At 39.5% G+C, this 25,904-nt stretch overlaps 1 protein-coding gene across 3 annotated transcripts in view; it reads left to right on the forward strand.

Annotated features, from left to right (window-relative positions):
* The window catches only part of tbx15 (T-box transcription factor 15), a 38,831-nt gene extending 14,222 nt beyond the window's left edge, over positions 1–24,609 (forward strand). For all 3 annotated transcript variants that reach the window (XM_044366713.1, XM_044366714.1, XM_044366715.1), the window contains exons 4-8: positions 6,071–6,242; positions 13,159–13,326; positions 13,834–13,898; positions 19,110–19,207; positions 22,591–24,609. In XM_044366713.1, coding sequence (XP_044222648.1) covers positions 6,071–6,242; positions 13,159–13,326; positions 13,834–13,898; positions 19,110–19,207; positions 22,591–23,426 — 1,339 coding nt within the window. In that variant the 3' untranslated portion in view covers positions 23,427–24,609. The remainder of the gene's footprint in view (positions 1–6,070; positions 6,243–13,158; positions 13,327–13,833; positions 13,899–19,109; positions 19,208–22,590) is intronic.
* The last annotated feature ends 1,295 nt before the right edge of the window (positions 24,610–25,904 follow it).

The following is a 25,904-nucleotide window of genomic DNA, read 5'->3' on the forward strand; positions in this document are numbered from 1 at the left end:
AAAGTAACAAGTAAGTAAGTACAGTGCTCATGTTCATATGAATGAAAGCTGTGGCTTATTGATTGTTTTTAAATGGTTTTTGGACAACAATGGGGGCGCTATGGCATAGAAAAATGTAGAAAAATTCAATATCTCTAGACTTATCCATCAAGGCCAAATGTAAGAAGATACTCATACTTAATCCAAATGCAAACAAAAGTGTCACCCTATAATCAAAATTCATATCAGAGTTATATACTTGACGTAGACGAACACGGTAGTAAAATAAGTCCATATTTTATATTATGAATGAATTGAAATACACAAAATAATTACTTTTCACTTCAATTATTTTGTGAAAATACCTGAAATTCATATGATCCAAAAATAATTTATAGCATCTTGAAGTATATTTGAATTCAGGTTTTTACTTGTAATGTAGTTTTTTTTTTTTCTCATTGTGATATTGTTACTTAAGTAAATCATTTTTCCAAACTGTCTTTTAATGGTGAGAAAATTGTAGCAGCACCTTAAAGATATTTCAACTCTGTGGCACATGGAATCTTTAAATGAATAATACATTTACAAAATGTTTATTTAAATTTGGAAAATTAAATAAATAGTTAAATCCAACCACAAAGCCCATCAGAACCTGATCCAGTACATCCATCCATCCCTAGAAAAAAACATATACTCAGATATAAATAAAAAAAATATTAAAATAATTCACTATGAGAAGAAATAAAGAGACATGTTCTTAAACGCATCTGTGAAACAAGTTCAGTTTGTGTGTTCTCAATAGTGCATAAAGTGTATCAACAGCCTACATAGCTTTCTTGGCAGCTGCTGAGCATATTTTAAAGCAGAAAGTTCAATGGCATAAAACATGTTTATAGGGAGTTAGTTTTGTTTTCAAGCGTTGCTATGCGAGGGTGAATATTTGATTAAAGGCTGAGCGTGCTGCTGATATGTTCCCTCTCCCTATGCAAAACAAAACCATGTCATCTCAAACGGAACTGGAGGGAGGTTCATATCCCTTGTGTCTAGTTATGTCAGATTCATTTAAACAGGTTACAAGTCTGCATAAAAAAGTGATGAATAAAAACAAAGTAACCTCTTTGATCTGTGCACTGCACACATTTGATTCGAGCGTCATTCTTCATTTCATATTGTTGTTTATTAATGTAAAGTTTTCCATCGAAGCGCGACGGACGTTCTGCCCTGCCGCCTCTCTCCGCTCTCCCACCAGCGAACCAAGACATCGTGGAGGATTTTAGAGGCCAGAAGATCTTGTAAAATTAAATAGGATTTTCTTCCTGGCTGGGGAATTTACCACAGGGCTTTGCAAACTGAGCTGGGAGCTGTCACTGGTGTGTCTGAGAGTCGTGGAGAGGTTGGGGTCTGGAAATTCGATCTTTATTGGAATCGACTTACTTTACTTGGGCTCCCTGCCCCTCTTTAGGAACGTCTCATTGGTACCACGCTCATTAAATCTCCATATATTACAGCTCTTTTATGTGGACAGTCGGTTGGTTTGTGCTGAGCTCAAGCTGCTGAGCGTGGGTCTGTCTGGCTCCTCAAACATACCTCGTCCCTTCAACTGTGTCAGAGCATGTTGCATTCTGTGTTAACACACACACGCACACACACACTCATATAGGTACCCATATACAATCAGAAACACATTCAAAAAGAATCAAATACACAGTAACGTATCTGCAGACATTTATGTTTCTACGCATGTGAGAACAGTCACTGAATACAGTCGTACCTCAACCCCGATTCTGAAGGTAACTCTAACCTGACATTAACCCCAAACCCACGTTGTTCCCCCTACACAAACTTAACCTGTATTGACACATAATCCTATAAACTTTAATACAATAAACCCAGGTTATAATCTAAAACTGGCTCCATGTAGAGCTGAAGAGTAGAACAATTAATTTTCATTTGGTCCTCACAAAGACAAAAAAGTATAGAAATAGAAAACACTCACTCACTCAGAAGTATGACCGGTTCTAAAACAATAATACACACACACAAGCATTTAGGTTAATATACTTGTGAGGATATTAATTGAATATAATTCGTCCCCTCAAACCCGATTTCTAATTTAACCTATTTCTATCCTATTTATCTGAATTTGGATTAATACTTAATCCTAAATCTAACCTTAATCTAATTTCAAACTGGCACCATGTAGATGAGAGGACTGGCAAAATATTGTCACTTTGAAAAATTTGTCATGGACACACACACACACACACACACACACACACACACAAACAAACATACACACACACCTAGGTACTTGTGCTGCATCAGAAACACACAAATTGTACATTTGAAGGCATCTGAAGTATGTTATTGTACTTGTGAGGAGTCATTGAATGCAGTTATTCCCTAAAACAAGTCTAAACTAAAGCTGTTAAGTCAAGTAAAGTCAATTTGATTTCATTTTATTTATATAGCCTAAATTAATAAATCACAAATTTGCCTCAAAGGGCTGATCTGTACAGCATCCATAATGTATGACATGAATGTCATAATTTATTTGTTTTTGTGAGGATGTTTGGTTCTCAGTAGAGACATAGAAGATCACTCACACTCATACATAAATCAAAACAAATTTTAAAGTGATAAAACACACTGGAAACCATTAACAGTCAGGTTTTTTACTCTACTCATTAGGACCACAATTAACCCTAAACCCAATTTGATAACCCTAATTAAAAAAAAACAAACAATTTTTATCCTTTAAACATTCATTCTTATCTGAAACTTCCCTGTGTAGAAGTAGGGACTAGCAAAATGTCATCATTTATCTCTCTTTGCGAGGACATTTGGCCATCATAACTATAGAAATTTAAGGACACACACACATGCTCAAACAGAACTGTTGGTCTTCTCCTACAAATTCAGAACACACATGCAAGTCAACCCTGAATGATAATTCAATAGCAATATTTACTCTGTCAGTACAGTAACCCAATATACAGTCTGGGTTTGGCAAGTGTGTAAATGTGTGTGTGTGTGTTTATGTGCATGCCTGCCTGTGTTTGAATATATTCATGATGAGCTGGGAACGCACACACACACATGTATTTGCTTTTTGTTGGGTTTATGTCTTTCTGTGTGTGTGTTTTATGTCTTAACATGCATGTGTGTTTATCCCAGTGGGTATAATTTTGTGTGTGTGCGTGAGAGAGGAGGAAAGAGAGAATTTTAGAGTATGCATTGCAGTTCGGTTTTGTCAGCTGTATGGTTTGGTGTTGGCTGAGAAGGGAAAAGACTCCTCCTCCCTTCGCCCCCATCTGTCCAGTAAGAGTGTCACATAAAGTCCAGTCTTTATTGATCGTGCCGGTGCCAGATGGCAGATTTATGGAAGATGAAAGCGGGGGGACTAATCAGATTTCCAGTTCTGTTTGGGGCTAAAGTTTCCTCGTTCCTTAACACTTTCCCTGCTACGCTGAGCGTAACCCTAAACAGCACTCCAAACAGGAAATTACAGAAACGCCTGGCACCCTTTTGTGTGTGTGTGTGTGTGTGTGTGTGTTAAGGTCAAATGTCAGAGCTGTGTGTGGAGGTGTGTGCTTGGTATGACATATAGTAAAAACACAAAACAGGTAGTTAAAATGATCCCTTTCTGTAGTTCATTACATCCATATTTCACTATTTAACAGTAAGCAATGGCATTTTTACATAAATAAATGTCAGTTCATGTTTTGACTGATACACCACTATAGTAACAAGAATTAGCTGGCCGGCTCTTAAAACTAAACTTAAGTGTGTGTTTCTCATTTCCACATTGTTTGAAATAAAGCATGAGCACCTTCCATGGCTGAAAAGACAAATAAACGCAACTTAAAATAAAAGGAAGAAGACATCTCCTCATCATTTAGCTGACCGATTTGTGGGAAGTGCTGAAACATCACACCAGTGAAGGCTTAGTTAAGATCACTGACTAAAAACATACTTCCAATAGGGGAGATTGAGTTGTGTCACAGAACTCACAGAAACCTCATCTAGCTCAATCATGGAGGTCGAGTGAAAACGGGATCTCAGTGATGGCTGTGTGATGGTGGTTCTTTTAGATTCTCCATCTCCAAACTATAGTTTGGAAAACCACTAACCAGTAAAAAAAAAAATCAGGTGGGTGTTAACTGGCCTCACATTCAACTTCCATTGGGATTATAACAACTCTCTGCACAGGTGGTATGTGTTTATCATTTTTATGGCAGCAAAGTACATAAAGAGCATACAAATATGAATAAAGAGATCAACCTGGGCCACACATTGCAAGCCCCACAATGCAATGTGTCAGATTTTATAAATGAAAAAGTTAGTAGAGTGACACTACACCTGCTGTCATGACACAAAATGATTCATAAGAGTCTAAAAACTAAGTGTCTATTATATAGGAAGTAGTGAATGACTGAACAAAGTAGTGATGTCGGACACAGACTCCAACAATAAGCTTTTTAAATGTGTGCACGTATTGTTGTGCATTTGAATTGTGCTGTGTTTTGTACTTATAAATAGGCGTGTGTGTGTGTATGTGTGTGTGCGTGTGCATGTGCATGTGATGGGGTGGTGCAGCCCTTGGAGGCAATAACAAAAGGACCAAATGAGAGTTTTGTCCATGTTTCAGGAGTGAGTGATGACTTTGGCAGAGACACTTCAGATAAAACACTTTCAACTGAGTGCAGGGCCAGAACTAAAGGCAAACAGCTGTTAGACTCTCTCCCCCCACTTATTCTCTACCTCGCTTTCCCATTATGTGTTTCTCTCTTTCCTCTCCTTCTTCCTCTATCACTCTACCTTCATTCATTTCTCTCGTATGCTTCTTTTTCTCTATATACACTTTCTCTCTCTGTTCTTTACTTTCCTTTTCTTTTTTGAAACAGCGTGATATATATATCATTTTGACCAGTGGTTGGTGGACATGTTTTAATAAAGAAAAAAAAAACAGTCTTTCTTTCTTTCTTGTTTTCTCTCTCTCCCTCTCCCTTTCTCTCTCTCTCCCTCTCCTCCCTGCTGTTTAATGGGTGATACACCCCATTGTACCCAAAGTCAAACACATCATCAAATATTGTGGCTGAGCTTAATTGAAACTATGCCGCTTGACTGTGTGACTGCATATGGAATATTTTATGTCGCTCTTGTTAGAAATTTCAAGCACAATGAAGAAACAACAGATGAGTTTTAAAAGCCGGTGTTGTGGCAACGTGGCCAAGTGTTTGGAGTTTGTTTTCCAGCTAAGTGAAAGAAGCAGAGGCGCTCCAGCCTTTTAGAAATCCAAACAGGCTTTATAATAACCCTGAAGTAACCTCAGCGCTTCAGATGAATTTTCAAAACAGTGAAGTGATGAGAGAATATTAGTGCTGGGGATTCCTCTAACCTTCTGAGGAACAAAAATATGATTGGCAAATGTGTTTGAAAGCATGAGAAGTCCAAGTGATGCATGCAGAAAAAGTGAATGAGAATGTTGTAAACAGTAATTACATTTTCATTTTTTCAGGTTTGCATTAACATTTGAAGTAACTAAACTGACATATTTTGGGATGCAAAGGATAGTTGAGCCTGAACTTTCTGCATCTCAAATATATTGTGTGTGTACTCAAGCAGGCAGGTTCTTTAATGAGATAAGAAAAAAAGATTAAAATGACCACCATTTTACAGAGAAAGATTTTTCCCATGCCTTAACAAAAATCATTTAAACTGATCACAAGTAACAAAAACTGACCAATAACATCACCAAAATACGTGTTAAAGTTTTGTGAATTACCACATTTCCAAATGATCTGAAATAGTGATATTTCATGCATCACACAAAAAACAGCACAACATTTCATGTCATGTCATGTGAGGGTCCTCCTTCATTCATTTATGGTGGATCTATCCTCCATAATACAGCAGACAGAACTTCTTTGAATGTGAATCATCATACAAATATGTACAGTGTCAAAAAAGATTTGTAACATCAACTGCTTATATTGACCTCCATTTCCTGTGTCTGGAAAGAACGACAATTGTACTTTGTGTGTGTGTCTGCTGGTGCTGAAGGCAGTTTCCCTGTGTTGTCCTTCAGGTATGTGTACCACAGCTCCAAGTGGATGGTGGCAGGAAACGCCGACTCCCCGGTACCACCGCGGGTCTACATCCACCCGGACTCTCTGGCCTCAGGAGACACCTGGATGAGGCAGGTGGTCAGCTTCGACAAGTTAAAACTCACCAACAACGAGCTGGACGACCAGGGACATGTAAGGAAAAACCCTTTCTCTGACTCTGTTTTTACATATTGCAATGGTTAGTGTTAGTTAAGGCATTTTTGCGTCTGTAGGCAAAGACCAATACATATTTAAAGCATGGTGCTATAAAAAGACCCATATAATTAATGAAAAATATGTTCATACTTCCCCTGACAGGGGGAACAAACATAATAAATTACACATTACTTATATTACTTTTCACTTAATAAATTGATTGAGCTGTAACTCATCAAAAGTATTCAATAAGCTACATCATGGGAAAATCCCTGCGCCCACACATCAATCAGACTTTAATGTGTTTTTTTTAAAATCGCTGGCAATGAATGCAATCCTGCAACAAAGATGATAGCTTTTGCAGCTGAAACACTTTGGTTTTAAATGTTGAAGCTGTGATTCATTAGTTTCATTTGTGATTTAAGTTTCATCTTATTTCATGGTAGAAATGGATGCACTCTTGGAGCCGTGAGGCAGTTTTTGGATAGAAATGTTTTTGATGCGTTTGCTTGAAAGGAAAGTTGACACGGTTCTTCATGCACTGGGTGAATTTCATGACTCACAGAGCCATGAGACTTCAGAATTGATTTTCTGCAATACGTGACAGTCTGCTCCGCCACATACTGCCCTCCCACACTCACACTGTTCTTTTTGAAGATGTTCCACCCTGACCGAATATTATTAGGTTTGTGGATTAGCATGGAGAGATATTAGAGGCCTGGGATTTGAACTGTTGCCCATGTTTAAATATATAATATTCATTTCCTCCATGGCTCTGTAAAGCATTTTGTAATGAAACAGTTTCGTTAAAGGCACTTAATGATTGGATTTGATTTGTAGTACACTCCAGCAGCCGCATTGAGCTAAAATTTAAGTCTGACCACAATCTGTCTGATTTACTGCCCTGCTCGTATCCGGTCAGTAACAGAGGTGGTGAGCTAAAGTAAGTCTCTTATTGGTTCTTGGCTGCTCTAAATGTGTAATGTGGGTTTCATAGGTGAAATATTTAACTGTAATGCAATAAGTTAGACCACAATTTGTTTGATTTACTGCCGTCCTTATGTATGATCAGCAAGTGGGCAGCAAGCTAAAGTGAGTCCCTTATTTGCACCGTACAGTTAGAAAGGAGTTTCATGGGAAAGGGACAATATTAAGTAGAAGGAAACTAGGTTAGCCTTTCATTACTAGCTTTGATTGGCCCCTTATGTTGAAATCTGCAATGAGCGCAAAGAAAATACAAAATGACAAAACTGTACAATAAGAGTCTGCAAGCAGCACTGCAAGATAATAGTGTGTCAATTATGAGAACACACAGTGTTCACACTTAAGTGTCTCTACATAATGAATCCTGAAGGGCCCTTAAAAAATAAATTACATGTGTGCAGTATAACTCTCTAAGATCATAAAAATCTGAATAATGGAAACTGGAAGTACCTTTAGTATCTTTTCTGCAAAACGTGTAAAACTACTTAGAGCATCAAATTAATTTCATAGTTTTGTGGATATTTGTGGAAATAAAGGCAGATTTAATTAATAGCAAATCCAGGAGTGTCTCAGCTATTTGTGTATATTTAATGTGTTGATGGAGATTGGTACAAACGGGAGAGGATCTGCTGTCTCCTTTCACCTGATCTGAATGAGAAAAGAGTTGAAGTTTTTATAAAGTGGTTCCTGTTGTGACGATCAAGCCATTTTAGAGCAGAGAATTTGACTGCTGTGCTCTGATATACTGTTGAAAACGGCGTGAGGAGCTGCTACAAATCAATTTCTCCTTCAACTTACCATTGACGCCGAGATGCCAGGTGATACGATGATTAGAAAAGCAGCATGGATACACCGCCATGACAGAGAGGTTTCCAGTGCTACGACAAAATGGCGGTGTCCAGTTTTTCGTAGCGAGCTGCGTGTTGCTGGCAGGTTCCTGCTCTGTCACAGCTCTGCAGATGATCACATCAGCTCAGTGGTGACAAATGTAATAACATATGGGTGATAGTGGGCGAGGATTCACATGCAGTGCTGTGTCGGAGTGAGGAGAGGTTGTCTTTCCTCTCCCGCTGCTCAGTTTAAGGGCTTTGTTTCCCTGAAGGAGTTTCGAGGCCAACGGAAATTCATTTCGGAGCTTCCTGTGTGGGAAACCTCACCACTTCTCACTCATCCTCTTGACTTGTGGTGTCGTGAAATGTCTGCCTCATCAGAAACAGACACCATCATGAATCATTAGACGTCACAGTGCACAACAGAAGCACATTCTGTAAGAAGAAAAAAAAATTATTATGTCTCAGACAGACAAACAGTGCCCCCACGAGTTTGTAATTTTGAGATGAGATTTGCAGGTTTGATGGTTGCATTTGTACCATATCAAGACAAGGTCAAAACCTAGTATATGGCTGGACCGCGTACGGTCAGTGTGTTAAATCATGGCCAGTTTATTACAGGGATAATCACTGGTAGTGTCTATAATGTGAATTCCTGGATATCAAATGTTAATCAGCAATTTTCTTTAGTGGTCCCAGTAATATTTCCTGGTAAAGAGTACTGAAGTAGCATATCACGCTACGTTTGAGTCAAAAAAAAAAAAAAAAAAAAAAAAAAAAGTATAAATGCAGTTGCAAGAATAATACTTTTCTCTCATATCTTGGGATATTTGATTTGAAAGGGAACTTATTTTAATTTTAATTATCTGTTAACTCCCCCTGCTCTTTCATCTGTTTCTATCTGCGGATGTCTGTAAACATATGGTCTCATCCATATGATTAGCATGCTAGGCTAACAGTCCGTCAGCTGTGTGACTTTATGTCCACACCGTGACGTCTCTCAGAACACATAAACACCATAAACACACCTGTCAGCTGTCCAACACAGTGCTGTTAAATTGGAAACATCGCGGCTACATATTATTTTTATACCGTCTATGGGCTACACACAGCATGGCAAGGCTATGCTAATGATGCTAGTCATGCTGATTAGCTGTTAGTCACTGTGCAGGCTGGTAAAATGGATCCGTTGTGTCTCTTTGTATCTGGAGGTTGGTGCTCCTGTCAACTTATTTCGGGGGTCCGCTGTAAACGCCCCAAACTCCAACACCAGGCCAGCTGACCAATGGTGTAACTTAATCACTCAATCAGTCAGTCAGTGACAGACAGACATTTGGGGTTATGGGCTGGTCCGTGATTGGTCTAGCCAAAAACCTTTCTACCTACAAAGACAATTTTACTAGTTAAACAACAGTTCTAAACAAAGCATTTCTCAAGAAGATAATTGTATCTTTGCTCCCTCTTCTATTTAAAAAACAAACAAAAAATAAACACAGTGTGCGAAGATAAATTTACTTGAACTACTGTACAATTTAGAGGTACTTGTACTCTACTTAATGCTACTTCATACTTCCATTCCACTACATTTCAAAGAGAAATATTGTATATTTAACTATATGTACTAATGCCTTACTTGTTTTAAATACAAAACATACTGTATGATTGTTGTATAAAATATGACACTTGCTTCATGATTGATGATTTTAATATTCTATAAAACCACAATAAAGCCTGATGTCTAATTTCCATTGTGGTCAGTGGTGAAAGAAATATCTAGATCCTTCACTTAAGTAAATGTACCATCGCAACAAGATTTTAAAAAAAGCAAAAGTCAATGTAATATGTTACAGAAGAAGAACATAAGTATTATCAACAAATGTACTTAAAGTAAAAATACTCATTACGCAGTTTATATCTTATATTATAATGCTGGATTGTTATTACTGATGCATTACTTTGCCATTTTCATTTTAATGTTGCAGCTGGGTAAGGGGGAGCTGATATTAACTACTCATACTGTTGAACAGTTTAATGTATAACATTGCATAATATTCTGTAAACTGATCATATTTTTCGTATGTTGAATCTTAATCTGCAAAATAACTTTATATATAACTAACTATTATAAATAGCTGCCAAATAAATGTAGAGTAAAATGTACATTTACCTCTGAAATGTAGATGAGTATAACACACAGTAGATACATATAAATTCAGTATAAAAAAGAAAAAAGTTCACAAGCAGCTGAAAAATGGGACTTTTTTTGTTTCCTACAACATTTACAGTACAACCTTTTGTTCTCTTTTATATATCTACAGAAAAGCAATGAAGGCAGCACCGCACTTCAGTAACACCAAAGTTTTTCTGACATCATAGCATCATGGCCAAAGTTGTCGCAATCTGCACAGTTCAGCACTTTGGTGTCATGTGAATAGAGAGGACATTACGGTACTGTAAGCTACAGTAACAGCTTTTTGAAAGTTTTTGTCTCTGGGACCCCTCAGTGCCTGGCTGGACTCGTTAGCCTCAGGCTTCGTCCTCATGGGTTTAGATCATGCTGTCACTCTCGCCTGTCGTCTATTTCCTGTCTGTCCTCGCCGGTCTATGGGAAAACCTAATAAAATGCTGAAGCAGGCTGGACTGGCCAAAAGATTTTTTTCTTTAACTTTTCTTTTGTTTCATAGTTGCTTTGTTGTTAATGATCCATTGCACTATAATGTATCAATGCTGTTGTGTGAGTTTGTAACTTTAAAACTTCACTGAAGAAATTTCTAACTTCACAGTGCGCTCGGAAAATGCGTCTGTTTTCATTCAATCCAATGAAGCGGATCTTTCAGAGCTGCAAGCTTTTCATAGGACAGCAGTATTGAGTGTGATGCATTGTAGCCCTGCTTATATACATTCAGTACTGTCACTACTGGTGACCTAAAGCAGAAAACTTTATTGTACTTGGCTGTGCTTGTGATTTCACAGGTGAAATTTTAACGCTGGTTTAATGAGTACATAAACCATTGCTTAGATCACACTCTTTGGCTATTCATCTATGTTTGAAAATCAATTTAGGCCACAATGTTTTTTTAAAATGTGCTTTATAAACCAAATTTAATTGACTTTTTTGAGATACATACATAACATCTGTTATGTGCAAGATGTGTTGCTGTTTTTCTGGTGTGCATTTCCAGAGGATTTTCAAAGAACGTCATTACCTACCATGAAAATGAAAACATTACTTATTTAGCTTAATTGTATTTGAGCGTGAACAACTGTCAGCTGATGTCCTCTGGCTGCTCTCTCAGTCGTTTGTTCTGAGTTCAGCGTGTCGATGTGTGATCCGCTCTGACTTTACATCACCTCAGGCTGGCTGGGGACTAGAAGCATGACTCCTCTGGGCAATAAGGCAGCTGTGTGTGTGTGTGTGTGTGTGTGTGTGAGTGAGTGAGTGTGTGTCTATTTTGAAATAATCTGTATTGCTGAAAGATGACTGCGGTTTAACCCTTTGTCCAGTTCATGAAAGCTTTTTTCTTTTGCAGTTTTAACACCTGTTGTCTTTGGGGAGAAAAAATCTTCTGATGCACACAAAGTGAAATGTTTTATTTTTACCCCCAGAGCAGCAAAGGATTGAAATAAATTGAAGAAGAAATGGGTTTAGCTATCATGGCTGAACAGATATTAAAGAGGTGTGGTGAAGATCTCTGTCCTTTAAAAAATGCAGTATCCCCTTATATAATCCTGCTGACAGTGAAACAAAGAGATAGATCACATGCAAGCTTATTCAAACAAAACTGTTACATTTGATTGGCTACTTTAATTTTTCAAATGCTGTTTTACTGTTTGACAAACAACCCACAGAATTTGAAAGTATTTCTTTCCTAATGTGAAACTTACGGCGAGACAGAGAAAACATTTTTTTCATAGGGAAAACACAATTTTGCGCAACATCTACTGAGCACCGGAGGAAATAGACACCACAGCACCGCCCACGCGGTTTGATTGACAGGTGATCTCTGGGCAGAGCGTGCCGAAAAACCACAGAAATAAACGCTGAGCAACACAGATGGAGACAGAATTTAAGAAATGAGGATTGCAGATTAGATCATGCATCTGTATGTGCGTCTATGCAGCAACCCAGTCATAATTTGTGGGTGCGAGTGTGTGTCTGTGTGTGTGTGATTTGATGCCTAGAATATTGACTATAGTGTTTCTGAGACTCTGCTGTCTCCCCTCTGGTTTGAAATGACCCTCTCTGTTGTAGTATAAAGGAGGGGCGCGGGCTGTTTGGCTCTGGGGAGGTTTTCTCACCCTCAGATTAATCAAGAGCAGACTGAGGCCCTGAGGCGAGGCTGGGGCCGACACCGTCTGACGCCTCCGCTCTGCTGTGAAATAATCCTCAGCCCTCCTGCGAGCGTCACTGCAGTGTGAACTCGGTTTCCGCTTAATGTCGTGTTGCCTTGATAGAGATTCAACTGAGCTAATTGATGTTATGGAGGAGGTTTATGTATTGTGAACTTGTGGAGAGGACAATTAAAGGCTGAGAGTTCACGTTTTTCACATGCACATGCAGATTTTGATATGTTACTAAACTCGCGAGGGCCATCAGTCACCAAACTCACCTCTTAATCCTTCATAACTACATGCATAACCCTCACAGAAACTGATGCATTACGAACAAAAACAGATTCATACAAATTGAAAATGGGGTGTTTGGTTTTGCCTGCAGTAACAACAACTGGACTTGTAAAATGTTTTCAATTTGGAAGATTTCCCTCAATTTTCTCCTTTATTTTCCAAATGTTCTCATAAAGACAGAATCAAGGAAATTACTAACACACTTATTCACAGACGCACACATGCACGCATACAAGCCATATTTACTGCTTTATATATGCAGCATACTGTATATCACTGCGGCAGTTGAGTCAAAAAAAGTTATGGTAATGTTTTTTAGTTTTTGAATAAAAATGAGTGTGATATGAATTCAACTTTCTCCAGAAATCGTTCCACCTGAATGATCGTGATAAGCGTTTACAGACCGCACCATCACTGCTAAAAATTCTAGTGATATTGGCTGCATTTCACCTTATTTCCCTCCATATTTTCAGATCATCCTCCACTCCATGCACAAGTACCAGCCTCGTGTTCATGTCATCAGGAAGGACTTCAGCAGCGAACTGTCGCCCAACAAGCCAGTGCCCAGCGGGGAGGGAGTCAAGACCTTCAGCTTCCCTGAGACGGTCTTCACTACTGTCACTGCTTACCAGAACCAGCAGGTATGCTATAACATCACAGGATAAGTGCATTTATTTTGGCAGCCAGGAGTTCACATCCTTGCCATTTAAATAATTAAGGAAAATTCAACTAAGCTTTTAAATATTTTGGGCATCTCTTGTTCTTTTTCAATTTTTTTTTGCATTAAATAGTTAAATTGAAAGAACATCTGCTAATTTTATCAATTACTGCAGGTTTTGACATTAAAATATTCCAATTCAGAACTATTTTTATTTCCTTATTACTACAGTTGGCTCGTGTATCGTTCTGATCGAGCTTCACAAATTGACCATTTTTTAAATTTACCAGAAGTGAACCATTTCTAATTTAATTCCTAAAACAAAACATTTTGATCATTGGCCCAGGCAATGCGTCATACTGCAGAAAGGTAGACACCCAGTAAAGTTTCCTTACAGACTTGTTTAGGGAAAAAAACAAATAACATTACTACTGTTTATTAAAAAATGTCACAAAAATAGCTGCAAATTTTCTCATATTCTTGCTTGCAGATCACCAGACTAAAGATCGACCGAAACCCGTTTGCCAAGGGGTTCCGGGACTCGGGCAGAAACAGGTATGTTATCACAACATCTGTTTACTCATTGGCAGCCATACAGCCTGTTTGGGTGTTTGCCATGCTGCCCCACAAAAAATCCATTCTCTCTTTTTTTTTTAATATGTTGCCTTTAATATGGAAATAATCCTCTGTAGATAACACTTAGTACCATATGTTGCTCCATATAAAAACAGCTGCTATATCTGCTGCCAAGAGGAACACTTCAGATCTGCAACACAAAGAGAGAGAGGAGAGAGAGAGAGAGTTGTTGGTAGATTGGGACACTTGTACGCCCCACCTTTCTCTCTGTCTCTATCATTGTCTCATTCATCTCCAGAAATGCTCATGAAGTCTCAAAATTCTCAGAATGCAAATGACACTGTTCAAGCATGAAAATGTAGAAGCGAGAAGCAGTCCGATCCTGAATCAGCGTGGTGGAAAGAAAAACTGTTAAGGTCGGCAAAGAGTTTCCCTATTTAACCTCGGTGTTTAGTTGCTTCCAAATGTATTTATGCTTCTGCAACAAGGAGTATGATGATCCTGCTGGAGATCCCTTCAGTGTAGGAATTAATTATAGATCAGTGTCAGATTTCACCTGTTGATTTGTTGTTTACAACAGTGGACAGATGTGTTACAGATGTGTTGTACATTATCAGGCTATTTTGTGCTCTAATTACATAACCGCAGAGTAATTGTCTGTGCATTCTTTCAATTACTGTGCTATAACAGGATGATAGTGGCCAGCGGCAGGTTTGCAGTCAACTTGCTTGATGTTGTTTTCACTGTCAACATTTTGTTTTTTACCAGCATTGGAGACTTATAGGAGAAAACTAACAAATCACAGTTCTTCCACATGGTATCTCCATAGCCACTGTAGTCCCAGCTTGTAGTTACTTCTTTGAGGGTGTGCACCTCCGCCATAGTACGTGCCATTACTATGCTGTAACCCCTCTGATACTCAATTTGTAGTTAGGACCTGCTTTAAACTGACATACATTAAAATGCTGCTGAAACAATGGTATTATGTAACCTAGACGTCTAAAGCACACTTCAGCCTAGACGTCAAGACATCTTTTAACCTGCAAATCACTATATGAATGCTTACTGGACTACACATCACACGATTCAGTGAGTCAGGCATCATCAATCATTATAAGAGTATACCAGGATTTTTTCCAGAGATATGAAAACATCACAAAGACAGGAAGCGACATATACACAGCCCACACAACACACCACACAAACACAGCACGCGGGGAGACACAGAAAAAAAAAAGGGCGTAACGCTATTTTCTGTGACGGTTAAAATGTGTGACACAGACAAAACTCGACCAGTCTGATCCTTCCTCCGCTCTTTCAGCTGTTGCATCAGCTGTGTTGTCATTGTGTGCTGATGTCAGCCAGAGAGAGCGCTCCTATTGGTTGCTGACACTGTAAGAATCATGAATCATTTTACTGATCATCACATAGCATTTGACCAAGCTAATATTATTAAACAAGTTTGACTTGAGGACGCTCCCTCGCCTTCTCTTCTTAACTCGCTCTGCTGCTTCCCTCGAGTTTCCGTCTCACTCTCCTTCTTTCCTTCCTTCCTCCCTCTCTCTGTCCCGTCTCACTTGCTCTCTCAGTCTCTGAATTATCATATATAACATTTGTGGAGGAGGGGAGGAGGGGGTGCACTGAACCACCAGACCCCTCCGCACATGAAAGCAGCCCCCTCATCTGGTCCGCATTTCTTGGCACACAGATATTTGAGACATCTTTTTTCGTTTTTCAAACAATAGACTGTTTGATTTATGAACTGGCATTAGAATTTCATTGCAGAAAAGCTACAGATGAAAAGATAACGGCGAATGAGATATTTGTCCGGGGAAAGAGAAAATGAATTTATCCTCACGTACTGCTCGTGATTCCTTCTCCTCTTCCCTTTTGGGATATATTGTGTTCAGATCAGCCTCAGATCATTTAGAGAAGAGAACTTGGCTTCTGTCACCTTAAAAACGGAGTTGTTCTGAATTTCTCGCTTCATGTCGAGCTGCTTTTTATCTTTGATCAGTCATGAATATTGTTAATGATCTGCAGCTCTGAACCTTGACCTCTGCACTGCTGGATTTGCATTATTTTGGTGATTTAGGAGTTTAATTGCTCACATACCATAAGTGACTACCAAGAGTGTCTGCTACACATAAAATGTAGACGACAGATTGTTTTTTAGTTCCTCGTACCGTTTTATTTGTTTTTTTACACCACAGCTGGAATTTGTCATGTTTTCCATATTATCACTTAAATCAGGAGAAACTATTTTGTGGATATAAATGATGATTACATTTGGCACAAATTCTATCTTGGATAATGGGAAGAAGCTCCATATTTTGGCATTAATAATAACAATAACAATAATAACAATAATAATAATAATTATAATAATAATAATAATAATAATGATGTATTTACATCACACATTTCATGCAAAAATGCAATGTAACATGCTTTACAGTAAATTAAAAAAACAGATATACAAATTGTGAGCATTAACAACCAAGTATAAAAATGATAAAAATAAGTAACAACAAATATAAAAGACATTTCAAGCAAATAATCAGCAACATAAACCCCCAGACTACTATAATCACTGATTTTGATGGAGACTTTTATTAAACCAACAGGTGCAGTTGGTTTAATAAAGGAGAATCTGTTTTGTGATTGGCTCCTAAAGGTGTGGTCACACCAACATTCGCTCTCTTTTCATGTCATACTCCTTTTTTGGTGTCTTTGCAATGCTTCTGCTTTGTTTGCTTCCTTTTTTTCCCCCCGAGTCTATGCTGATTTTGGCAGCGAGGTCTCATAGGATTGAGTACTCGTTTTAATATGTTGTGCTTACTTCAGCTATCCTGTTCAGTTCTGGTGTATGCCAATATAACAAGTCAATCAATTATAAACTCATAGGATCATTGTGTGAAACATGAAGATATGTGAGCAGACAGGAGCCAAGAGCTGTGGCTGAAAGGAGAAATGAATGATGGAGAAAGAATGTCATCTTCGTGACTCAACTCTCACTGAGCTCCATTTATGATCTTGCTCTGTGTGCTCCAGCTACTTCGCTTTTTAATCACGCATTAGCTATTTTAAGCCATTTCCTTCATTTTCCTTGAAGTGAGGTAAAAAATAAAATGAAGAAATGTTCCACCCTGTCAGACAGCATCATACTGTATCCTGCTGGTTTTGTTTCATTGAAGTAACACATTAATATAACTACAGTCATTACAAAGAAACACAAAAGATACATATGACGTAACGAAAGAGAGCACATGTTGAAATTCCAACAGAATATGAATTTCCTGTTGCCATAACAACAAATAATACTTGTCATTTACCAGCTGTGATCACTTTGATACCATTTAAGTTTTGGTCAACTTGACCCAACATGGTAAAACATCCCCTTTAACAAAATAGGAAAAACTGTGTAATATATTGTGTTAAATCTGATTATGAGATTATACCATTTATTTAGATATAGTTTCCACAGCAAAGACTGTAGACCTTTAACTAATTCAATGTAATAAAAAAGATATTTGCAGTTTTAATTTTGTCTTTCTTAGTGATAGGTTTGGTTCTTGAAATAAGCAAATACAGGTTTTCTCTTAGTAGATATCTGGGATATGTGTGTGTGTGTGACAACCACTGAGTCGACGTTTAAGACTTGTTTCTTGTCACCTCGCAGAAACAAAAGAGACTCAACATACCACAAACAAAAATCAAGACCACTTGCATTTCCATTAGAAGTTTAGTTATCTAATGGAAATGTATGAGAAAAAAATTAAAGGATCCTATAATAAGATACTTTTTATTTTCTTGAATGCAAACATGGAAGGCGCGTACTGCAACTGAAAAAGTTGAAAACAAGAAGATGCAAACACAAGAGCAGGTGTGACATTTTTTGTTATTGTTGCTCTGTCACTCGTGTCTTTAAAGCATTACTCATTCTATATTAGTATTGGATATGAGTAACGTTAACAGCCATCCAAAAACACCAGATACAGTATGGTTTGAATTTTAGCAGTAAAGTGACTACAGTGTGAATGCAGCCTGTTTGCTGTGCAACATGACCAACTAGTTCCACATTCTGAGGAAATTTAAAATTAACAGAATGGGCAAGTCTGCACTGCTAATTCTCAAATTAAGTACCAACTTGTTTTCCTTTTTCAGATTTTTTAGTAGTCTCTTAAAATAGAACTCTCCCAAGCTCTAAGTTGTGGTGTCGTCAGTTGTGTCTGGTGACCGGCCTTTATGGCCCAGCGGAGGGATACAGCTCATTTGTTGGGTTTTGGTCCAGCAGCATGAGTGTATGAATGAGTGCAGTTATGGCGAGGGCCGGCCCGATTAGCGTGGTGCACTAACGAGCTGCCATGGCCAGGGAATTAGTGGCCCTAAAATAACATGGCGAGCAGCGGCGGGCGCTGGTTTCTCTGGGACGGGGCTGAGCGCCGCGTGGGGAAGTAAATCAAGCAGGAAGGAGAACCATGTACAGATTCAAGATGAAACGTCACCCAGATTTATGTGCACAGTAAAAACCTGCCCCTTTTTAATGGCTCCAGTTTCCTCTGAGCAGGACTCCAGTTTCTCCACCCCCCTTCTCTCTCTCTCTCTCTCTCTCTCTCTCTCTCTCTCTCTCTTCTCTCTCTCTCTCTCTCTCTCTCTCTCTCTCTCTCTCTCTCTTAGTCTGGCTCATTCACCATCAACCTCTCTCAATACACACAAAAATACACAGCAATACACTTCCTCTCTCTCTGCAGCTGATCTCTCCAATACTGTTTGCTCTTTCTCACTGATATTTTCTCTTCGTGTCACACCAACATCCCTCTTTCCTCTTTCTCCTTAAACATTTACACACACACACACACACTGACATGCAATCTTAAGTCATTGTTGAAATTCTTGATATTTTATGACTATTAATATAAAAGTAACTTTTATTTATATAGCCATGAGATTAAGATGTGTTGAGGAGGGATTCTTGACCGGCAGGTCCACAGTTGAGGGACCCGTTAGTGACAAAACAACTTAGAATCAATTTTAAGACAAATAATATCGATCAGTCTCTGTCCCGCTCCGTCTCTGTTCATGTCATCAGTCTTTTTCCCTTTTTTCTCTCCTGCTGTTTCTGTGTCTGTTGTTTTGCTTTATGTTAAAATAAAACTGGCTCTCTCTGTGTGTCTGTCTGTTTGTCAGGACCGGCCTGGAGGCGATCATGGAGACCTATGCTTTCTGGAGACCTCCTGTGAGGACACTCACGTTTGAAGATTTCACCAATATGCAGAAACAGCAAGGTGTGTAAATGCACATTGTCTCTCTGTGCAGGAGGAAGTGCCACGTCAAACTCCACAGATACATTTTCTTCTTGAAAATCCCCTGTCAACCTCAGTCCCCTTACTTTCCTACCCCATCTACTTCTAATTAAACTAACAATTTGCTCATTTTTCCTTGAGACTTTATTTGTGGATATAGAGATTTAGAGCAGGATAGTTAAAGTGAAAAACATTTTTTAAGTCAGGGGAGACCCTTGGTCTTGAAAGTAGGAATTCATCTCTTTGTGTCCTATATGTATGTCTACATTGTATAGCAGCTCTATAAAAATTCCACCTCACTGATGATTTAACCTTAAACCTGACAACACTGCTGTTTGACCACATGCCTTCGGGTTTTTACCCACCGGGGGAAAAAAAGGAAAATACACCAGCAAAAAGAAGAAATTATCGCAGATATTCAGGAAGCATTGCTACAGTAATTGCAGTATTGAAGTGATTTTTAAAATGCCTTCCTTGCTCACAGTCTGACACCTGACAACAGAAGACTTTTCCGAAACAGACAACGTGTCAAACAGACACATTAGAGCTCACTGACCCCATCTGATCATCTTTTTCCTCCAAATAAACCACCTCATATAGGAAAATCTTTCTGCTTGAGTTGTAGCACTATCTGCTCTTGACATGCAGGAATGAACGTAAAGTGAAACCCATGATTGGAACATTCACTGATTGGGATCTTTTTCAGTGAACTGGATGATAGTGAGATTAAACTATTCCTTATTTTGCATGCACTGTGAATCAGAGAACCACTTTGAGAACCACTGTGGTATTAATGCACTTTTGTAACACTTTGTACTCAGATTGCTGTTTTGTGCTGACGAGTTGACGCATTCTTAATTTATGGTAATTCTTTTAAGTTATTACATCTCTTTGTGTCAGTCCTTAAATTTTATTTAAATCTGTTTAATTTTTGTTGCAGAAAAAAAAAACATAATCCAGTTTCCTGCTAACTAAGAAAGTTACTCTCAAAAAGGACTGACTTTACATCATAAATAGAGACTTTTTTTAAGTTAATTAACGATTTTAAGCAATCCATTACTGTATAGTGGACTTTCTCAAACACTGAGTATAATGTACAGTGGTAATTACATGACCTTGGTGCATGTGCTGTCCCAACCTGAACTCTCTTGCTGCATACTTTCCCTGCATATATCACCACACACTGCATCAGCTATGGTTGTCCTTCATTTGAGCTTGGCCATATGCTACTCCTGGCAGGTCCGCTTGTGTCTGTTGAACTTTTCACATCACGCGCAGCCCTTGAAAATAAAATCGTTAAACAATCCCTGTGGCTCTTGGACGGCTTCACGACACGAGTTAGCGTCAGTCGGGCCACCTCCCTTTGTCTCTGCTCCAGCATCGGCACAAGATCTTAGTCATGGCTCATATCAAGGGCCTTGCCGCTTTAAAGCAACTCGGTTTCCTCAGTGACCCTATCTCGGTTACCTCTGGAGGTCAGCATGACGTGATGCTCCGTATTTTGTCTGAGCAGGCGGACATGTGTTTGTTATCATTAAACTCCTCCAAAGTGATTAGGATTTAATTAAAGTCCTTGCGCCGCCAATGAACCCTGTGTCACCCTGAGAGGACATTGTGTATGTGTGCTGTGTGTAGTGACTATATATATGTGTGTGTATGTGTGTGTGTAGCTTTGCCCTTATGGCACCAGACACCCCTTTTCCCTTCAAGTAATCAACTATTCCCCCTCGGCACTGAAGCACCTCGAGCCCTTCTAACCAAAGGAAAACATGACATCACCAAACTATAGTCCTCTCTTCTCTTCTCTACCTTGCTTTCTCTCTCTCTCTCTCTCTCTCCTCTTTTTCTTTATTTCTGCAAGCCCCCCCCCCTCATCTCCTCAAGCAGAGCGCTGTAGCGATATTATCGAAGGCATATGGTGCAAAATCAGAACCCCAGCCAAGCGAGTCCTGGATTATTTAGTTATGCCTCCTCCTCATTCTGGTTTCAAACTGAATTTCTCCAGCAGCAAGATGAACCCTGGCCAAATTCTCATTAATAGAGAAATATGCGATTGATATCCCACAGCTATCATTTCACTCTGAAAGGCTTGACTTAGCGGACACAGTTTGTGCCAACAGCATTTATTTTTTTGTCATATCTATATTTCTCTTTCCCCTCTTCATCTGAATCATTGCAGTACATGTCTAAACTCAGAGCTTGTGGTTTTTTATTGAGGGAAGGACTGGGGCAGCTCTGTTGACCAGACATGGTCATATTTTACTATATGGTTCATGATCTCGTATTCCAGCGCAGTTTCAAAGGGTGCAATTAGTCTGAGGGTAAGAGTCTGAAGAAGACCAAAGAGATCAAAGCGGTAGTATATCAAATTTGGTGACAGGTGAATTCATAATTTTGCTACTACTTACTTTATTAGTATGACTCAGTGCATGTGGACCATTGGGAAATGCTCCCACAGGTCAACTACAGCGTTCTGCTTCCTTCTGGACAGTGTATGTTCAAGGTAACACATGCTAATGGTAAAAAAAAAAAAAAAAAAGACACTTTACATAGAGAGGAAAATTCAATGTTTCAACCACTTGTGGCAGACTCCTGTTTCTCCTGCACTGCCACAGGTTATAGAGGATGTGGAGGTCTGGCACTGAGAAATTAATACTAATAGTTCCCCACAGGAAAATATTCTGTTTCCTCCACAGAGAGGTCAGAGGTCAGAGGTGGGCATTCAGGGATTCATGTCACTTTCCCATCATATCAAATTTTAGAAAAAAATAAAAAACAATTATAGTGTGGGAAAATCATGGCAAACCACTTTCCTTAGCAGTATGAGGGGACAGAAATTGAAGAACATATCACGTCCAACAGTATATTCACTATAAAGCATCCAGCTTGTACAGTTTAGTGTATGAACTTTCTATGAACATTTGAATGCTTACAATTTTTTAAATGAGATGTCCACCCACTTACCTGCTTCTTCCATTATGACCTGAGCAACACTGCCTTGCTCATCACTGCTTAAGCAAAGAAGAATCTTTACAGTTTAAGGACTTGGATTCGTAATTTTACATGTAAATAACCATTTTGCCATTATTAATTGTGTTACCTTGAACAGGTGCTGCACATGAACAATACCACATATTGTGCTTTTCTTGACTTATCTGTGTCTCAGCCACTATTGGATGAGTCACCCCAGCAACACAAACACCTCAACTGATTGCATAAATAATCAAACTTCAGTGCATTCATTAATTTGATTTTAAAGGTTTTAGTTTCAGAGAACATCTTCTCTCTCGACCAAGATGGTAAGAAGATGAAAGCAGCTGTCAAATGGCACTCTATTTCACTGTCCTTGTTTGTGTGTTTTCCAGGTGGAAGCACAGGTACTTCTCCCACAACCTCCAGCACAGGGACCCCGTCCCCCTCTGGTGCGGCACACCTCCTGTCCCCTTCCTGCTCCCCTCCAACCTTCCACCTGGCCCCCAACACTTTTAATGTAGGCTGCAGGGAGAGCCAGCTCTGCAACCTGGGGCTGTCTGAGTACCCAGCTTGTGCCCGTAGCAACATGGCGGCCCTGCAGGGCTACGGCGGCCTGGCCGACAGTTCCTACGGACGCCTCCAGGCTGCAGGGGGTGCTGTGGCCTCTGCTCAGCCCTCTGAATCCTTCCTGCCACAGAGGACTTCATCCTTGATTGCTGCTGGCATGCAGGGCGGCGCGCATGCCTCCCTGACCAGCGGTGGCGGCGGCGGCAGCGGCACCGGAGGCAAGATGGATGCCTACAGCGGTCAACTGGGCTCCTTCCCGGCCTCGCAGCTTCAGTACGTGATGCAGGCAGGAGGTAGCTCCAGCTCTGCCTCATCCTCTTCATCCGGATCCTCACCTTCCTCCGCTCACATGTTCAGCGGGAGCCACCACCACGTACAGCAGGGCTCCTATAATGCTTTCTCCCTGCACAACCCTTACAACCTGTACGGATACAACTTCCCCACCTCTCCTCGCTTGGCCGCCAGCCCCGAGAAGCCCCAGGGAGGGTTGCTCTGCTCCTCCTCTCCTGCCGGGGCTTTTGCTGAACGCCAGTATCTGTCCAATGGAGGCATGGACACTATGCACATGATCGGCAACACCACCAGCGGTCAGCAGGGCAGCAGCTCCTGTGATGGCCGTCAGTATGGTTCCACCTCTCAGATGTCAATGCACATGGTGTAGAAACAGGGACCGACCCTCACAGTTCTCCATGTCCAAAGTCTTTCAGCTGAAAAGCAAATCTATAATCTATGAACCCGGTGTGAAGACAACAATGTTTTATGGTGTTGATGTTGAACCGGAGTTTTTACATGAAGTGTTAAAGAACTGAGGTACAAAACAAACCTTTCAGAAAAGGATATCATCTCATGTTTTAGTTTTTGAAGACACTCCTCCACTTAAAAAGCATTATAGAAGGAGTCAAAACTATTATTTAATTTTCTTTTATTAATAAAGAGAACAATTGGGACAGCAACCTGTTTCTCTAACTGACTCTGAGAAGAAAAACCCCAAAACAAACTCAGATGAGTGCAAGAAGGTTAAGGAGCCCACATGCTCTGGTTCAGAAGGGCTTATCAACCTGAGAATCTGTAATGGTGCAATAGTAGCAACAGCCCTCTTTGAGTGACTCATTCTTGATTTTTCGGGACTCAAAGGCCATCCGGACATGACATCACCAAAGAACCAAAGAATCTTCACTTTGAGCCAGAAGTTTTTACTTCACAAAGCACTTGTGCCTTGTCATTTTAGAAATGTCAGGGGGTCAGTGGTTCGCCATCAGGGTCTGAAGTTTTGGTTGGAATGAAAGGGACAACTGGACAAGATCACAGAGTGACTCACTGCTCCACATACATGCAGGAGATGAAGTATCTGGACGCTGTGGTGGTTGGTTGATGTGTCAAACAGGGTGAACACAATGCATGGACACAGTAGGCCAAATAACTGGAGGTCAGGTTAACTGAGAAACTCTGTCTTCATCCTGAAAACTGGTTCAGGAAACCACCACACAACTGTCATCATCATCCGTTTTCCTCATAGACTGGAATGGCTTCACTATTTTTGAGTGGATTATGTTTTTAAGCATATATATATAAGATGGAGAATGCAATCAATAACATAAGCTTAAAAGTTGTTGTGTGAAAAGTTATAAAAGAAGCAATAGCAAAACAGAGTAATTAAAGTAAGTTTTGGTGTGTTGTAGAGATGTGTATTTAAGTGCTGAGCAATATAACAATTTTACAGGCCAATCTGTTATAAAAATGTGTGAAAAAAGGGAAATAGCAAAATAATTTTTGGAGGCATTTAAAAAAATGTAAATACAGGTGCCAAGCACATAAAAAGCTCAATAAACGTTTTAATTCATGTACATGGTTTTGATTTTTTTCTCTTTGTTAGAAGGTGATTTTAATAAACTTGATATTAAAGAGCAATTATTCTAGAAATGGAGAAGAACATGCTATGTTTTCCAACTCAAATCACCAGGAAAATATGTTTTTATTGGTGATGTGCCATAGAAAAATTATCCCCAAAACACTAGGAAACAGGAGTTGCACACACAAAATAATTTGCAGCACATGTACAAAACAGATTATGGTGTTTACAGAAGGTAATCAACAAAATAGTGATGCTTTCACACACTTGATGGTCTACACTACACGGCTATTTACTGATTAACTTATTTACTGACAAACGATATGGCCTTTTGGAGTAGAGTTTGAGATTATAACTGGGAGTTGAGTCAGTCACATCCTCTAGGCTACAATAACTACGAGTGACATGATTATTAATCACACAAGAGAGTGTTCTCTGCATATAAAACACACACATCTGCTCTCCTCCACATCACAGGCACGGGCTTCAAACGCTGACGCAATGCATCGATCATAAACCAAACTGGAAGAAAAAGACCCAAAAAAAGACAAATTTTCTCCCTGCTGGTTCTGTTTATTACGAGAATGAAGAATAAAGCTTTTGTGCCAACTGCACTCAGCTGCATTGCTGTTGTGCTTGATGCACGTAAATATGGCACCTGTTTAAAGAGCCAGAGAAATCCCCTTGTAATCATTCGAACCTCCAAGACAGGGAAAACATGCAGCATTTAGGATAATTCCTGCTCCAGCTTTGTGGTTCCCCTCTTGTTACACAGGCACAGACTCCAGGGATTTAGCCGGGGCCAATCAGCATCCATTACACGGATGTCTTCAGAATGGCTCTCCCCAATCACTTCCTATCAAGTGTATGGCTCCAGCCATGAAATATCATATCTGAACCATCATCAGAAAATGAAGGGGGTGCAGGACCGTGGAGACAGCGACCCAGTATTGGAAACACCTGTTTTTCCAAGCATGACTTCAAATAATGAGCCGGGTGATGTACTGGAGAGAAGCGCATGATTTCATAATTTGGCTCCTCTCCATCTATCTGGACATTATTTCCAATAATTATTCACGTTATTTGTCTGATATATATAAACCCCCCCATGCTCCCACCCGACTTCACCGCAAATTTACCTCAGGGCCTGTTAAATTAGGAGATGTATTTGTAAAGAGGAGCAGTGCACATGGGTCTACAGAGCTGCGGTATGACATAATGCACAGGTCTGTTTTTATACTGTAAAATATCCATCAGGTCTTTAAGTGGAAAAGAATGGCCAGGCTTGAG

Source organism: Thunnus albacares, chromosome 11 (genome assembly GCF_914725855.1).
Source record: "Thunnus albacares chromosome 11, fThuAlb1.1, whole genome shotgun sequence".
Taxonomy (NCBI): Eukaryota; Metazoa; Chordata; class Actinopteri; order Scombriformes; family Scombridae; genus Thunnus; species Thunnus albacares.